At 35.1% G+C, this 18156-nt stretch overlaps 1 protein-coding gene across 1 annotated transcript in view; it reads right to left on the reverse strand.

The window, feature by feature from the left end:
• PTPRZ1 (protein tyrosine phosphatase receptor type Z1) overlaps window positions 1-18156 on the reverse strand; it is a 102726-nt gene that overhangs the window by 16259 nt on the left and 68311 nt on the right. The window contains exons 13-17 of the mRNA XM_062592002.1: window positions 14604-14748; window positions 7406-7497; window positions 3961-4046; window positions 1713-1733; window positions 1456-1552 (exon numbers count right to left, since the gene is read on the reverse strand). Of these exons, the coding sequence (XP_062447986.1) occupies window positions 1456-1552; window positions 1713-1733; window positions 3961-4046; window positions 7406-7497; window positions 14604-14748 (441 nt within the window). The remainder of the gene's footprint in view (window positions 1-1455; window positions 1553-1712; window positions 1734-3960; window positions 4047-7405; window positions 7498-14603; window positions 14749-18156) is intronic.

Below are 18156 nucleotides of genomic sequence, written 5' to 3' on the forward strand. Positions count from 1 at the left end.
TAACTGATTCCTTTCTTGAGAGGAATTCATTTCAAGGGAAAGAGAGCAGAGCTTGGAGACCTCTGGGAGCCTATGGAGCTGGTCAGCTGAAGAGCCTTCAGCTGACTGCCTATTCAGTCAACGAGGTGACTACTTCAGGGTGAGCTAAAGCTTTCTGTAGCCTCCATTGTTAATAGGGCCTCGACTCTGCTGCACATGGCACTTCTTGCTACTCAAGATGCCCCAAGGTAACTGAGACCTCAGTGAGGAGCATGAAACTGTAATGCAGGACCTGTGGGAGATCCACACACTTCTGGAATGACAGCAGAAAGGTAGGCAGAATGCCTAGGACATCCCAGATGCCCTGGTCACCTACTCAGGACAACTGAATGTGCCCAAGAGTTCCATTGACTATAATGAGAGCTCAAACACCGACTTTCATGTAAACTCCTACATGTAAAGACATTTAGTCCTGAACTGTATCACACCCACCATTTCACAGAGCCAATGGACAAAGCTTTTACTTCAGACTTAACCCTCCTTAAGGTCAAAGGCATGTCACCATTCACAAAATCTTCATTCATAAAACTTTTAAGAAGCCAAGGACTGATGTAAAACTTGTTAAGAAGAAAAGCTGCCACAATACTCTTTCCCCTTCCCGCCCTGCGTGAGCACTGCCCTTTGATGACAAAGTCAGGTTAGTGCTCTCCGTACCATCAGGTACAAACTCAGAGAATGGCAGAGGAACCTTCATGACCTCCCTTCCCTCTAGAGGTATCTTCAGCCAGGTGGAATGGTTACTGCCGGTATACAATTTCCATGGTCTTTTGCCAGATGGATTGATTCTGTCTCTTTATCTATAAAGCTCTAGTGCCATTGAATGATGAACATATATTTAACTTAGAGCTTCTTGTTAGCAGCACAAAGATGAAATACTATAGACAGCTGAGTACATTAAGACATCAAAATGATCAAGAGGTCAGGGACAATGACTCCAAAGAGAGGGCAAAGAAATTGGAAAATGTGTCCTGGCTAATGAAAAGGATTTATTACATCATGGCTGGGCACAATACAACATAAAACTGGAAAATTTATATTTGTATAGGTCAGTAAATATATCCTGGGATTGTGCAGCTCCTAGAGAGGATAAATAATCATTATTCCAGCTTAAACATGGATTAATTTTGGCAATCAAAATACAGCTTCTTTGGCTTTATAATGACATTATAACAAAATCTCCCAACTGCCTTTGGGTCATCCCAAAAGACACAAGTATGTCTTGCTAACAAATGCTCATCAAAGCAGCAGAATGTCAGAGGACTACCCTGAAGAAATGTTAAATCTTGGCCATTTTGCTGAGCAGTACTTAGAGTTTTCATTCTAGAGTTTTTTTTTTCCTCTCCTCTAATACCGTGTAAGTTTATACTTGTCTACAATGGTTTCTTACACAAAACACCAAGTGAAGCATTTACTTACAAGCAACGATATTTATATATCGGTTCTTATTCTTGTTGTCTGGGTGATTAGAGCTGTCTGATGTAATACCTAGATCTACAGTACAGCTCTGGATTTCCTGGAAAAAAATGTACATCATAGTATAGTAAATATTAAGATATATACAGTGTCTTAAAATACAGTAAGCTAGCATGAAAAAACACAACCTTACACCCATTTATCTATGATATTTTACAACTACTTCATTGCTAAAGAAATGCAGTGAAATAATTCCTTACCTGATAAAACTCTTTCAGTGTCTAATGAGGGAATGAATGCAAAAAAAGTAAAAAAAATCAAATTCCACAGCACAGAACAATGGATAAAAGTGTTCATATAAATTACAATTACTATATGGAAAACAGTTATGGTCATGCAATATATATCTTCATAATAACAACAAAGTTGAATATTTTAACATAACTCTTAAAAACGAAAGAGATTAGCAATTCTGAACTTTGAAATAACTTTCCTGTTAAAATACTGATATCTATTTTCCTATCTTTAATGTTATACACCGGGCCTGGGAAAGCATATTTATGTGAGCAACATCATTGCCTTTAGTCAGATTATCTATGTATCTAACTGTTCAAAGGATTTATGAAGTCTTATTATTGATCCTTATAACTGCATTAGTTTCTTTGATGAATGCTCTTGCTCTCTTTGAACTCAATTGCAGTCTTGGAAAATATGCAACTCAGTCGCATGGGACTGTTAACTGCCAGCAGTTTCTCAATGATGTGTTTTAAAAACTGTCTGTGAGAGACAGGCTTGAGAAGGTAGGCAAAGTCTACAAAATTCACAGAATTCAATTCATTTATTAGTATTTTACTGATTATTTTAGTTAACAGGAAACTCAGGCATTTATAAGGCTCACAAAGTTATATAAAAATATTTTGCCATGAATAAAAATACTATAATAATACTTCCCAATGTTTTCTAGGATTTATTTTAAGACAAACTATCTTCCTTATCAGCTATTTAAATATATATATGAAAAGTGGTTACCAGCTTTGCTATAGACTGCTAAAATGAATGTTAAATATGAGCTATTTCATAATACAAAACAGAAATAAAGAACTGAACATGTTCATGCCCCCCTCTTCAAGAGTATGCTGATTCTGCAAAGATAATGGCTATATTTAAAATCTTCTATAACTTGTAAGTTCTTTATTGGTAGGAAAAAGGTCAGACCATTAATTCTGGGACATTCTGTAAATCAACAAAGGATTTCCAAGAAAAGATGAGAACAGTGGATTCTTTGTCATAGTAACAGCAAGAATGAAAGATGGTGTCAGCTGGTGAAATGCAATATATTTAGTCCTTGAATCACTCTTGCAGTTTAAGAAAAGGTGACAATAAATGATTTTATTTTTTATTAATTTCCTCGCTTATGGTGAAGGAACATTGTTATCACCGTATTTACACAAAATCCTTCAACATTTGCCCTTATTAACAGCCAGTCTATCTGGAGCCCAGTCCTGTCAGTGCCTATGCAATGATTAGCTTCACATATGAATATGTAATGGACATTTACAAGCATTTACAAGTTTGATCCCACAATCAGATGCATATTCTGAATATTATATGAGTTGCAGAAGAAATGTGGATGAAGTAGTTAGATTAATGACACAGATTTTTTGGTCTATTAGATTGCAGCTCATTGGATGGGGAAACAAAACCAAAACCAAAAGATGTGAATTACTTTCAGTATTATTGTCTAAGCAGTAGGACTACTACAAGCATATTTTAAGTTAATAGAGATCTATAAACAACCTTGTTTCTGTCTCAGTGGAGTGATTTTATGAGAAAATACATGTCAAGAACTTTAACACCACAGCTCTGATTACAGAGTTGGGATTTACGTGTATTTTAGAAATGACAAGGTAGAACAGACATCTATCTTTAACTCAGTCTTAACGTGTAGGAATGTGAAAAACAATGAAGTTCATTGGTTTCTTATGGTGATATTGACATATATGATAAGAGTATATGTTTCAAAGTTTTGAAATACCTCATATCAACCATATACTTTATGAAAGGAACTGTAAAGCTTTCACTACCATATATGAAGACTCTACATTAGCTCCCCTGTTAATCAGAAGTCTTGTCACATGTACTCATAATTACTTCCATATTTTTTTCTCTGTAAATGGAACAAGCAAAAGTGGATAGCTTCTGCAAAATTCGATTGGCATTAGTGTTCAAAAAGCTTTAAGTCTATGTCTATGTCTGATGAACTATTTCACAGGTTATTCACACAACCATTTAACATTTTATCACAACAATAACCATCCCCATCTGCATTCCAACCCTATTATCTTTAATAAATTGTCCTAGCTTTTATACATGAGCAGTCCTACTGGGCTCAAGTTTATACATTCATGAAAGTCAGAATGTAATGCCAATTTCTTTGTTTCCATCTGCATTTAAATCTAACATTATTTGTATGCGCTAAAAAGGAAAGATGACATCATAGAACCATACCTCAAATTCTTCAGAAAAACCATTACTTGCATGTAAATCTGCAACATGTTTTGGAAAATGCTTTATTGGAATTGCTCCAACATCATCTTAGGAGTGGGAAAAGACAAAAAATACATTTATGAAGAATAAAAAGCCAGAGTGACATATAAAGGAGTTCATATTTAGGCAATCCACACAATATCCTGAAATAAAATTTACACCATGAACTTAGGATATATGTCTCTGTTTAAAATTAAAATCACTCTCTAACACCAATAACATTTCTAAAACCTTTCTTCAATACCTATACATTCCTAAAGGGCTATTCAGAAAGAAGACATGGAAAATGCCCAGATAGTTCTTTCTCTGTCTTTAAACCTCCAAAAAACATGCTGATTCTGCAAGATGATGATTTTGTCTACAAATTGAAGAGCACTCGAAACTCCAAACTCGAAACTCTCAATTCCGAGGGGAACTGAGAGTCTTAGCAATTTTCTACAACATGTCAAAAGGGAGACAGCAGGAGTAGAGCTCTGGATAGTATTGGTAGAGGAAGAATGATCAAGCAGAAAAGTCAAGATGCTTTTAGGCTGATTAATGTTGCACTGGGACTCTGATGGACTTGTTACATAGTCCAAAATCTAAGAAATTAATCCAGCATTATGCGGCAGTTTTTACTGCTATGCTTTTACAGTTTTACAGCTTTTACAGTTTTTACTGATATGTTGCATAGTTGCAACAGAAATTTAAATTTATGCATTTAAATCCAAAGGAAATAACAACTAATCATCCTCTTTTACTCCAAGAGGATTTCCAGTAGGGAATTTTCCCCACTTTTGCTCCATGATTCTATGATATTCAAAGCACTGACAATAATTTTATGCTTGATCCTGGGATTATCAAGTACAAACTCTTATTTCAGGCTTCAAGTTATAAGCGAAAATCTTTTTTTTTTTTTTTTTAATCATTTAATCTATGTAAATTGGAATTGACATACCTGCAAGAACATTTTCTGGATACCCACAAAGGAAATATCTACATTCCCAGCCAATAAATGTGCCCTGTGTGTCCTGATATTGAGTCTGAATTTTCAGTCTGATGTTTATATTTCAAGAAATCTCCTTCTTACTTTATATAAACACAGAAAAACTCTTTTGTGTATAATATTCATTAGGAATCATGTCAAAAACCTTTGGGACTTTTAATCTTTTCTTTCCTGCAAATATGCTATGTAAACAGAGTCATCTGTTCTGTTAATTACTTGTTAAAGACTACATTATTTTAACTATTTTTGGCTCTGAAGAATAAAGATTTTTTTAAAAAAAATCATGAATTTAAATCATTTTTGTTTCAGAATTTGCAATTTCACCACTGTTTCATATGAGAAGGAAACTTTACAAACATTTTAATGGGACCTGTTATTTATATCAACAGATGTTCATCATTTAGGCCATAAAATAGTTTTAGCTTTCAGTTACCAAGGATTTGTTGATTTGTACTGAGATCCATCTGGTCTTCCATTTACACGAATGGACCTGAATACAAAAAGTGAATTTATCCAGTCAAGCCTAAGAGAAGCTGAACAAATGTGTAACACTGTCCTCATGCTTTGGAGAAGGAACCTGGAACAAAGCGTTTATTCTATGATATGTGAACACAAAACCAAAAGGGAAAGTAGATGAGCACGGACAATAAGGAAGAAAGAGATCCCAGGTTTGATGCTATTACTATTTTATTTTCTGGTGAGTGCTAATTTCCCATTTAGTCACTTCTGGCTCCAGGGATATATCCTACTTCTGCATAGCAGGTATCACTTGATACTAATTAAAGGTTCATATTAGCACATAATATGTGCCAGTAATTCATTATTTGTAGTGAATGCCTCTCTGAATTATATCATGAAGTGCATTTTCTCTGAGTAACTGTGAATTTTCTACCTCTGCCAGTAGAACTCCACAGAAGAAAAACTAAATATGTAATAAGGAGATCTGTGGAATGTGTTTGTAGTCATAGTTACAATAAAAAATAAAAGCTAGCAGTTACAGAATGCTCTTCCTGGCCTAAGCTCTTTGCCAATAATATATAGTGGTTAGGCTCAATTGTTGTAAAATTACATTGATAAAACATTTTACAGTAGAAAACACAAAAACTGTACCCTTGACATCCGTTGCACACAAAATGAAACAAAAATACTTCCTTGGCACTTGGAGTTTTTCCATAAAATACTTTATGTGAATGTTAGTCATTTAAAAACACCTTTAAGTTAATATTTATCAGCTTTTTAGAAGTAAAACCACCAGCATTGGAACACACAACTTAAGTACTCAAAATAACAGTAAGTGTAATTCTGTCTCAATGAATGGAAAACACTATTTGTGTTGACGAGAATAAATTGCAAGGAAATTATACAGTTGTACTGCAATACAGTTACTGATAGACACTAAGAACAGAAATTTCATATACTGAATGCCACTTGACATTCATACATGTCAAACAAGAAAAAGGTTGTGTCTCTAACAACAGCAATCAATGCAAGACATATTTAAAGATGCTTACAATTCAGTTACAACAGAAACCTAAAGTTTGGGATTTATTTAATTAAATGTGTTGATGAGAGATCTACACAAGGGCTAATTTTGCTTCCTTTAGCTATTCTGAGGCAACTAATTTCCCCACGTAATTGCACCATTTGAAATAGCATTACTTATGCAAAAATATATTCTTTTCTCATGTGTGAAAATGTGGCTCAGGATCACTTGCAGAAGTAACCTATTTAATGTGTTTTTCGCTCTACTCTGAATGGTCTGAAAGAGCTGGAGAGTGCTGCACAGTGCTCTTCTGATATTCTTTGAAGAAAAAAAGAAAGAAAAATTTTCTCTATATAACCTATAGTAGAAATGGAAACAAGAGAGGCTAATATTTTGCATTTGCATATGATGTTTCATCTGAGGCTCACAGAGAATTTTACTACCGGCAATATATACTAGTAAAATATATCAGCAAGCTAAAAAAAAACCTCCAACATTACAATAACCAATGCAATGCAGACAGATGAGCCATGTGGTGGTCCTGATGGTAAAAACAAAAAGTTACATTCTATACGTAAGTTATACATTCAATGACAAAGAAGAAATACAGCAAATTATGTTGCTGGTATAATCCTCTGCTGAACTAGAGTGAACTAGAGCTGTTTAGTGCAGCTCAAATGTGGATGACGCTGGCTAGAAGATGCAGCATATGTCTGAAACAACTCTGTAAGGGAAGGATATTTCTCTTTTGCGTTCCTACAGAAAAGAATATTAGTAGCACTAGTCTCTGCCTCAATCAAATGCACCTGTCTCTATTAGTGTAAGAGGGCACAAATATCTGATTTACTGATGTTACAGTATGTAAAGAATTCATACTGGCACATACAAAGAGCATCTTTCAATAACTAACACTAATCCACAAAATAGTTGACAAATACCTGAGACTGGGAAAATTGGAGCTGGAGGAACAGAAATTACTCGAGGTGACGTATTATCTTCTAAGTAAAAATGAGCTGTCTGGAAACATTTCCTGAAGGGTAAGAAACACAAATAAATATTGCAAGCACAAAACATTAGCTGAGATCTCTCGGAATTCTGTCATTATTAAGTCAAGATAGAAAATTGTGCTTTTGAGAACCAGTTCTCATGGAACATCAAATACAACTGCTATAATATAAATAATCCCTCAGAAACCCACCAAATTATGTACACGACCTGAAGATACCACAATAGCACAGCATGATAAATAGTTTATGCATCTTTACCTACACCAGAGGCAGAAGATAGAGCACACATCAGACATAGTAGAAGCTGAGAGAGGCACTCTGTATCATGAGCTGTAGATGCTGGATAACAATTTCAAGCATAATAAAATGCCACTGTCTTCCTTGCTTATCCAAATTTGCACACATAATTGCTGTCCCCTTTCCTGTGACTATGCTAGCCTGAGGATGGTGCAACTTATGAGATCAGTCATGGTAATTCACCAATAGATCCTACTGCAGACACTGAAATGTAGATGGCAACAAGCCCTGCAACAGAAAAATGGAGGCTGTGGAACTACCATGATTGGGACTAAATGATCTTTTCATAATGTAGTCACAACGCTGAGGGACACTTTAACCAAGGAGGACTTCCAGAAGCTGATAGACAGAAACAGGGGAATTTATGATGCCAAGAGGTGCTAGCTCTGTTGCAGAAACATTGAAGTAAGAATACAAACAGATCAACCTTAACCCAAAATACTATTTGTATCCATCCTACAATCCAGATGTGAAGATAATAAGAATAGCATCTGTTAAGAGTCCAAGCTATTCAAGGGACTGAATAACCAACTGCTGCTGTAAGCATTGCAAAGCCTCCTTAATTAAAAAATCTCCAGATGATTAGACATGCTAATAGCAATCTTTACTCTGGGTCACTTAATCTATTTGAAATATTATTCACAACTGGTTAAAATTAAAAAGAAATATATGCATGAGGAAAATATTGATCTCATTTTATATTTACAAGGTTCTGTTCCTTGAAAACTGTTGGCTTAAGCTACTGTATGATCATTGGCATTTTATGTAATCAGTGTTATTGTAAGTTCTCCTTCCATACTGTTCTTGTGAATTAGTAGCACTGTACAGATAAAATCCCCCATATGGTTGCTATAATCGAAGAGAAATATAGAGCCTACTTTGAGAAACAGGTGGAAAATAAAGGTTTATGCGGATACTGTCATTATTTCTGGGATCATTAATATAAATCATAAAGACTTTGGTAAGCCTATTTAAATTAAGCTTCAGGGAAACACACAGATACTCCTGGAATGTGTTGGGAATTTTCTGCCTTTGTGTACTCCGCAGATTTTCTTAAAATGCAAGGGAAAGTGGACAGTTACACAAACAAGAAAATCTAGGTATGCAAAATAGTACTAGTGATTTACATGGAAACCATATTTGTAGTCTAGTTAGAATCCTCTAAAAGTATATTTATGGCAGTCATGGAGGGGCTTTTGATTTTCCATGATACACTTGGAGTAGGACCATCCATTATGTACTTCATTTAGAAATTGATATTCTGAATCTAGACTAAGATCACATTCAGGATGTGCTAGGGAACAGCCTTCTAAATTTAATGAGGTCCTAAGATTAGCATCCAACAGAATGACCAGCTAGACCGGCTACTGGGGTGGGAGAGGCTGCCTCTCAATGTTAGTGTAATACTCAAAAGGTAGTCTTAGGAGGAAGTGAAAAATGGTTATAAAAGGTAGACAAATACCGAAGTACTTCAAATCACTAATTATTTTTGGAAAGTCTGACCTCCAGTGCATTGAGCACTGTGCATTCAGGTCTAGTATGTTTATAAAAGTAACAACAACAAACTAACCATACCAACTGCCCCAATACTAAAGCACTGACAAAACAAAATGTTCTCCATCAAATAACATTATGCTTTGAACAATGGTCATACATAAAGTATATGTAATAACATTAAAAAGTTAGCTTTATGCATGAAAAAAGTTTAAGCTAAAAATAATTTAATTAGTGTAATGATTTCTCACACTGTAAGCCTTGCTTAAAATGTCCTCATAATATGCTGTACATTCACTACCCTTCATTGAGCCACTGCGTCTTTAATCTTTAACAAGTTAATTGTGGCTGAAAATAAATTACACCCTTAACACATTTGGGAGACAAATTCATAGCAGTTGATTTAACCTATAATAAGACTCATAAATAGGTACTCCATCTGCTTCTGCATCAGTAGTAAAAGCCTTCATGACTAAATCTAATGTTAATAATCATGTCTCCTGTTAATTATCACCTGTCGTTAATGAAAAAAGTGATGACTGTTTCAAACTTGCAGACAAAGGTCCCATCACTCAATGTTAACCCGATTATTTAATTTACACCTTATATCACAGCATTTAGATCTCCAACCTAAAACTGTAATTCATCATTTAGACACTGCACTTCTTCAAACACATATTTTAAACATGAGACAGTGCTAAAACATTGAATTAATTACAGTCTGTATCTGTACAGGAAGCCATGCAGCAGCAGCTCATCAGTTTAACAGGAGGGATACTCGATCCGAACACTTAAATGTGAATTGCGTGGGACAAACCTTTGCCACAAACTGCAGAGAACATCCTTTCTCTTGTGTGCAAGCCACAGCATCTCGGATGAAGCACCTACTTCTTTGGGGCAGGGACTGCTCAGCGCTTGATTTTGGTGCTCAGGGAGTTGGGCAGCACAGCGTGGTACTACGCGTAGGGGGGTCGGTGTGTTTGTGAGTGTGTAGGGGTTACTGCTAGTGCACGCTGGCTGAAAATTGCTCCTCAAAAATGTTAGCATTGAGGAAGAGAGTCAAACATCAGAAGCGTGCCTCTGAAACACCCACTGCTCACCCAGCATGGTTTCAGAGGAATTACTATTTTTTTTTTCTCTGAGAACTTTATAGTCTTTTATGCTCACAGAATATCAGGCAATAGGTATTCTCAAATACTTGTTAGAATTTATTTTTAAAGGAATACAAATTGCTGTCTGGAATTCTAATTTTCAAAATTTTTTTAATTCTTTTATTTACAATCTGATGCTACAGAGTTGAGCATTTTTTTCTTTCCTGGATGTATGAAAGCAACCTATGTAAGTTTAAATCCATTTTTAGTATGTCTCTTCATGTGCTGGTTTAAATATGCTTGCTTATACAGGGTTCTCAACTCTCTTTCCACAAAATTAAGACAGGATTCAAGGTACAAGCTTAAAACACAGATATGAAAATGAGCATTCTTTGATAGCTATGTTTCAAAGATGTAGGATGGCAGGGAAAGAATTAAAATCACAAAAGCCTGTTCAGGATGTTTTCTGCCATTGGGCTGGCAATTTCCGAAGCACTGCTGTCATACAGCTTCTAGGAGGCTTCATAACAGCTAGTAGATATTCAGTGTCTCTATAGATAGAAATGTAGGTTGAACTGTATTAGCAGTTTGCTGTTCACAACACCATAAGAGCTTGTCTCTTACTGAGACTCACATATACACAAGAATCTTGGATGGTACAATTCCCACTGACACCTGTTATTTTACTATTTTTCAAGCCTTGTTTAAGATAACCATTAGGAAAACTAACTTGCATAAATAACCTGATATCTTCTATAAATCACACCATCAGGCTTAATCTCATTGCTCAACTCTGTGAACTGTTTCAAAACAGTACACATACATTTAAGCAATTTCCAGTGTATGTCAGCATAGAGATACTTTCAAGTTCAGTCATCTTAATAGATAAGGTTAAATTCAGCAAAATCAGAATGATGATACCATCAAGAAATTAAAAGGACAGAGAAAAGAGATTCAAATATTCCTGATTCATCTCTGTTACAACGATTCAGTGAAGTAGATATAGAGAGATGGAAAGACTCTAGGTTTGAATGGAAAATTCTCTCTAAAGCTATAGAAAAAAATCTGTCCAGAACACAAGGCCAGTAAGTAGGCAAAAGGATCTCCTTGTTTATTCCACTGTAATCTTAAGTAGGCTAGAGAAATGACATTGCTGGAAAATTGTTTGAATTACTAAAGATTTGATATAAAACTAGAGTAGTTTAAAACTGTGTATTTTGTTTAACCACCTGCAACTAGATATTATTTAGACAGTATCACCACTAAATTCTTTTATTCCTATCAGATAAATGAGTATTTTATTGCAGATAGATTGAACTTGTGTTTAATGGGATAGTGAAGAGATCGGGGAATTTCCTCAAGTGCTGATTAACAATTTCACGAAAAAAAAAAACAAACCCAAACAACAGATGGTATAGAATTATTCTTCTGATACAAGTCATCTGAGTGCAGAACGAAATAATTTTGCTTTTTTTAACCTTGAAAAGCTGAAAGTTGTATCTCTGACTAGTTATTAGTTTTTTTAAACATTTTTTTTTTAAAAAGAATACACTCTTTTCATATTCAAATCAGGAGCTAATGGTGGAAACAACTCAGAATACTATTCCCTCACTCAAATACACAGCTAGGATACACCAATGCAGTTTCTATGAATACTATTGCCAAAGAATACATGATACCTCCTTGCAAACTAAACTTTTTATGAACTTTAAGGAGTGCAAATACTTGACCCACATAAAAGAGAAAGGTTTTAAAATGCATTGTAAAAATAAAAGTCGATAGTTTATAAAAATTATTTCAAAATCAGCTAAAGAATTCTTATATCTTTTATATAAATATTTTCCAAGCAGGAAGAAAGCAATATAACACTAAAAATAATGTTCTGATTTTTCTCATGTTTTGAAACAAGGCAACAAAGTCTGACCTATAATACATACTATTTATATTTCATTTCTCTGAAATAAGAAATATGTTACTGATGTTATAATAATGCCCAAGAAATTTTTTCCGGAGGATTAACAAAAAAAGAGCTCCATATTTTATTTTGTAGTACACAAGAAATACAGGAAAGATTAAATTCAACTTCAAGAAGATATTATGGCTAACGGGATTTTTGTGTTATTTTGAAAGACCTATGTTACTGAATTGTTCATTCCCAGAGAAAGAATACTAAATGAACACAATGTTATTTGACAAAAACAAGCTTGTAACATGTGTAGGATTACTAAAACTGCACTATACAATCTGAGTCTTAAAATGGATGGTGCTGTTTGGCAAATAGGAGAGATTTTAAATACTACTTAGCTTCAAGGATGAAACTCTTTGAAAGATGAATGCTCATGTTGCATGACGTAAAAGAAAAGGTAAAAACTCAATATGAAAGTGGTTAACTGGTTAATTCTGTGATAAGTGTATAATTATCCAACTAGAAATAAAGTAAGAAATGAGTCTTGCAGTTCTTCCTACAACTAGCTACCTTTTTTTTTGAAAGAAGAGAAAATTATTCTGAAAATTAGTTGTTCAAAAGTGTCTTTAATTATGCCAAAGGCTGGCTGACTCGTTAGCACTCTTGCCTGGAATGACGGCAGCTCAAGCTCAGTTTCTTAGTCCGTTGAGAGACGAGATGTATTCTGTGCCCCTGTGGGATGTAGCCTGATGGTCTGACACAAAAACCAGTGTCAGGAGACATGGAGAAAAGTCAGTAAGCACAACTCTGACACCATAACCTAATGATTCGGGTTGTAGCTGAGACAGGCTGGCTGCTGGTTCTCCAAAAGTTATGCATTTCAGACTAAACAATATTGGGTTGGGAAAATGAAAACAAAAAAAGAAAAACCCACAAAGAAACAGTCTCAGAAGCATCTGTAAGATGTTCGAGCCTGCCTTCCCTCTCGTTCGTACAGGACCTAGAACACAGTCCTGCTCTCGCTGTTTACACATTAGCGCTATACTGCATGAGCAACATTGGAATCAAGTTCCTGACAGCTACGACATAGCATAAATCTCCACAGCAGCAAATTATTGCAACTAATTTCTCCTTTCTGACCCACTGCCTTTCCTCGTTGGCAAGCAACACCCTAAAGAAGATGCTAGGGTTCTGCATGGATTTTGAAAGCTCTAAGGGAGCGTAAAAGGACTGACCCTAGGAAGACTCTCTGTCTTTACAAAGAAACGGTCACGCAAAAGCTTGAGCGCTCTCACCCAACCTGCAGTACTGTCACATCGCTAACAAGCTTCCTGGTATGATTTTAGTCCAGGTCATCTTACATTTTTCCACACAACCCTAGCCATAATCTGGGGTTAGCACCAGTCAGAGACCATTCCCAGTAGGTGATTTGTATGCAGCCAGCCTGTTTCTTGCGGGAAGAGGTTTTAGCTGTATGGAAGTGAGCTGTGCCATGCTGGTTGGCCTCAGGGCTGGAGAATGGTCCTTGGTTGATTTGATTTAACAAGACCGTCTCTTTTATCCTCACCAGTTATGTTATCCACGTTTCCTATAGCTATCATTTCTCTTTAGCTTAACATCTTTCTCAGCTTCTTACCAACCTAGCAACTCATGGAGAAACACACCCATGATTGAAACTTGAGTATGTATGTGCACATGAAACTCATCTTTAGTTACCTGCTGAATGGTTTGAATAGTTGAGGAAAAAATTTTGATTCTGAGACTGGAAGAATCCCACGTTAGGAACAACCTTCTAGTCACATAACATGGTAAGGGCTACTTTATAAGTGATCTTAAACATTTATACACTATCCTATTCCTAGCTCACATACAGCGTGAGCTACAGCATACTCTTACAATCCTTTGTGAATTGCTTATTGCTGTTGAGGACCACAGATTCTTGTCTTAAATCGATAACTAGTGTTTTTTAATAGTTCCATGAATTGGAAATATAGGAAAGGAATCCTTGTTATTTATTTCTCCTCCTCCTCCTCTTTCCCCACTGCTCAAATAATTGAGTTTCTAAGCATTAATAATCACAAATCATTTTTTATTAAAACCTCTCAATATGGAAATAAATTATTTGAAATTGTTCACCCTCTGCAACCACAAAGGGATATTGCAGCTGAACACGTTGGAAAGAAATTACAGCACATCTGGGAACACAGGAACACAAAGATTTTGTGAAAGACAGGATCTAGTCTGTTGACTAGATTATTGAGCCTGTTCAGCTCAATAATGTCAAACACTTTTTTAAGATTAGAGCTCTTTAGAACTGAAAACAAACAAACAAACAACTTACCTCCAGTATATGAGAATACCCACAAGAATCACTAGACAGATAAAAGTCAGGGCTGATACGACCACAAGTGGTATAACTGTCTTCTTCTCTGATTCCAGACTCTCAGCTAGACCAATACGAGACTCATGGCTACTATTACTTGCCTCTGCAGTCAGAGAAAATTGAAACATCCACGTTTAAATTCTAAGAAATGCATAGCACAAGTGACAGTGTCTTATAATGAACCTACTAAATAACACTTACCTCTCTTTTTTACTATGTACTGCATAAATGTATACATTTGCAAACCAGTTTATAGAAAAAAAGCAGACAGAGAGTAATGCAAAATATTCAAGCTTATGTGACTCAGCCTTCCAGCAATGGAAACTTCTCTTTGTAAGAACAACAGATTGTTGTTAAAATATAATTAGGAGAAGAAAGCTTTTTATCAGTCTATCAGCTCAGAGTTAATGGTATTAAGGGATCTGAATATGTAATATTGGAAAGTATAAAGAACACACTGATATTAAACTGCCACTCATATAATGCAAATCACTTCTCTTGACTAACAATGTGATGGGACATTTTTACTACAACAGAAAATCACTAAGCGATCTCTGTTCTGCAGTTAGGGCTTCTATATTTTAATACATTGTCCATTCTGCAATTTTCCATATAGATAGATGGAGAAATCCTGCTTCCTTTGAATTCGATTACAGCACTCCCTCCCATATTCTATTGGAATCAGAATTTAATTTTCTCTTTTTATATTTAGCAGGAATCAAATTATTATTTAAATAACTATATTGTCTATAAATCACATTTCTGCCAGCCTTGTAATGCTGGATGACAGAAATATTTGGGCATAGAAATCTATTTGAAGATTAACATAATATATTTTATAATCTCATTAAAATAAGAGACCATAGTGGGGAAGAGACTAATCCTGGAATCTTCATTTTGGCTATCTCCATAAAAGTAAACACTTTAAAAACAGTGATTTTGATACAAAATGACTGCTGTTCTTTTTCAATCTGTATACTCTTTTGTGATTTGTGGCTTTTAAATGAGATAAAATACAGAAACAACCACTTCCACAGCTCTTGGAATTTAACTTCGAGATTTTTTAAAGATAATTAAATGGTTCTAGATTTGCATTCAGTCCTAATTCAATTAAAATGTAGTACGGGAGCAGAAGTTTGGTGTCCAGAAATAAGCTGCCCTTCACTGGTATTTCAAGTGACTGATTCTAATTCATACATGGATAAAAACTTTCAGATAAAAAAGAGGAGAGAATGCAGCTGGAGCTGAAAAAACGACAACAAAGCAAGTGTCCAAGTTAAGATGTCAACAGAAAAAAAAAACAGTAGCTATCTGCTTCCATTTTCTTGAGTTTAGATACTTTATGTATAAAAAGGCTTTGCAGACACCTTCTGCATTTTATTTGAAAGTGCTCAAGTATCTAAATCTCTCATTGCTCTTTAAAACCTGAAGCTCAATGTCTAAAGTGATTGAAGGCACCAAGTGGTAGTCAGTGTTAGAAGTGGCTTCTGGAGAAAGAAAAGAAAACTCCCCAAGTTTCTAGTGAGCATGCTAAAATTAGTATTTCCTAGTGATTTCAGTGGAAACCACCCACATGCTTGAGAGATCACAATATGATCCCTTTGAAGTATTCACATTCACGTATCCAACTCTGGACTAAATCACAGGGTAAAACCTGGTCATACCTACGTGATGACAGGATTCCTTAAAATTGCATGACAAAATTCTATTAGCCTTCCTTCTACGGGGAGCGAAAAGCAGTCAAACCTTCTCTTTAAGCAGGTAGCTTCTTGCCTACTTGGCCATTACTCCAACGATGGCTGCTGGAAAGGCAGACTCATTTATAGTGGATTTCTTTGCTCCCTAGTAATAAGCATGTTTAGATCCCTTGCATTACTCATTCTCTATTAATTTCTCTTACTGCTTTAAAACTGAAATTGAAAGGTTTAGGTAGCCATAGGGTTACTATCAAGAAAGCTGTAATTCAGAATAAGCATGAATACGCATCAACAGCTATGAAGAGTTGGAAATGTTAAAAATTACAATTTTTCTGAAATGTTAAACAGTCAAAACAACAAAACAACATCTGATGAATTCATTCTGATGTACACAGAAGTTCTCAGCTGAGAGTGTTTGTTCTTTTTAATTGCTTTTTAATTGAATCAAAGTAAAGTTTCTTTGATTTGCAGATTTCATATTAGAAGTTACATGAAGTGATACTGTATAGTGTCATTCAAAAATACCTGTAACACAAACTTTCAGTCTGTTGCACTGCTACTCCAGTTATGTATAATCCTTTCAAATTACTCTCAGTAATAATTCAAGCTCATTGCTAATTGGAAATGACACTTCTTATGTTAACTGCAAACCTCTTATGATAACACCCATTTACCTCAACAACTTGGTAACTAGTTACCTATTAGATTAATTTACTTACAGATTCAGTTTTACAGTGACTACCCTCGTAGGACTCCTGTTAATTTTCAATATATTTTCAATTTTACTTCACATTCGATTAGCCCCAACTACACAGAGTGCCAATCTATCACCTTGTCTAATTAGTATTCTTTCACTTGTGAGTAATATGACCTCGTGTGATTTAACTGGGTATTTATAGGACCGTGCTTAAAGTATCACATACTTTATGGATTCCTTTCCTTAGGTAGAATTAGTTGGATGATACTGCCCTCTACAGATGCCTCGAATATTTAACGAAATTCCTGCATTCAATTTATTTTTATGAAATACCACTTTAATCTTTTTTTTAATTATTATCACTGTAGATATTGTTTCTGACTTTGTTTCTGACTTTATTTTTGGATTTTCAATATTCTTATAAGAGGCAATCCAAATATGTGTCTGAATAGTGCACACTTTTCCACCAATATATTTTTAAATGCAAAATAAATGTTTTAAACTTATCATATTCTTATTCAGATGAGGTGCTGTTCTGCATTCTATACTCATCCTTGGAATCATTCTTCACAAATAGTTCAACTAAGTTTAAGAGGACTAATTAGAGAGGAAAATACTAATACATATAAGCAGCGCAAGAGGATCTGGCTCTAGCGTTTTGGAAATAAGCAGATCTAGTATGCATTGTCAGCATCTTACTGAAATTTGAAAGTGGCAAAAGCACTAAGAATGAAAATGAAAGTTTTCACAAGATGAATCAGAATCAAACTGAAACATCTTTTTCCTTGCTCAATACAACTTGGAGAACACAAAATAAAATATAATGAGAAAATGTGCTGCCATAATTTAAAAAACCAGAATCTCAGAGGGTTTTTTTTTTTTTTTTTTTTTTTCTGAAAGATCACCACTTATTTTTGTGCACAGAGCCTATGGCCCTGTTAAACCTTAAAAAATAAAATTAGACAGCAGTGAAACAAATTCTGTTTTTAGATGGTGCACCACCCAAATTCTACTGACAGTACAAGTCTATCCAAAGGCAGAATGTTAACCTTATTACTGAAGAGTGTTTCAGGTACTGTTTTGAGTAGACAGAAGTAGCATCTACGAGACAGCCAGC

The sequence above is a fragment of the Rhea pennata genome, chromosome 1 (genome assembly GCF_028389875.1).
Source record: "Rhea pennata isolate bPtePen1 chromosome 1, bPtePen1.pri, whole genome shotgun sequence".
NCBI classification, from domain to species: domain Eukaryota; kingdom Metazoa; phylum Chordata; class Aves; order Rheiformes; family Rheidae; genus Rhea; species Rhea pennata.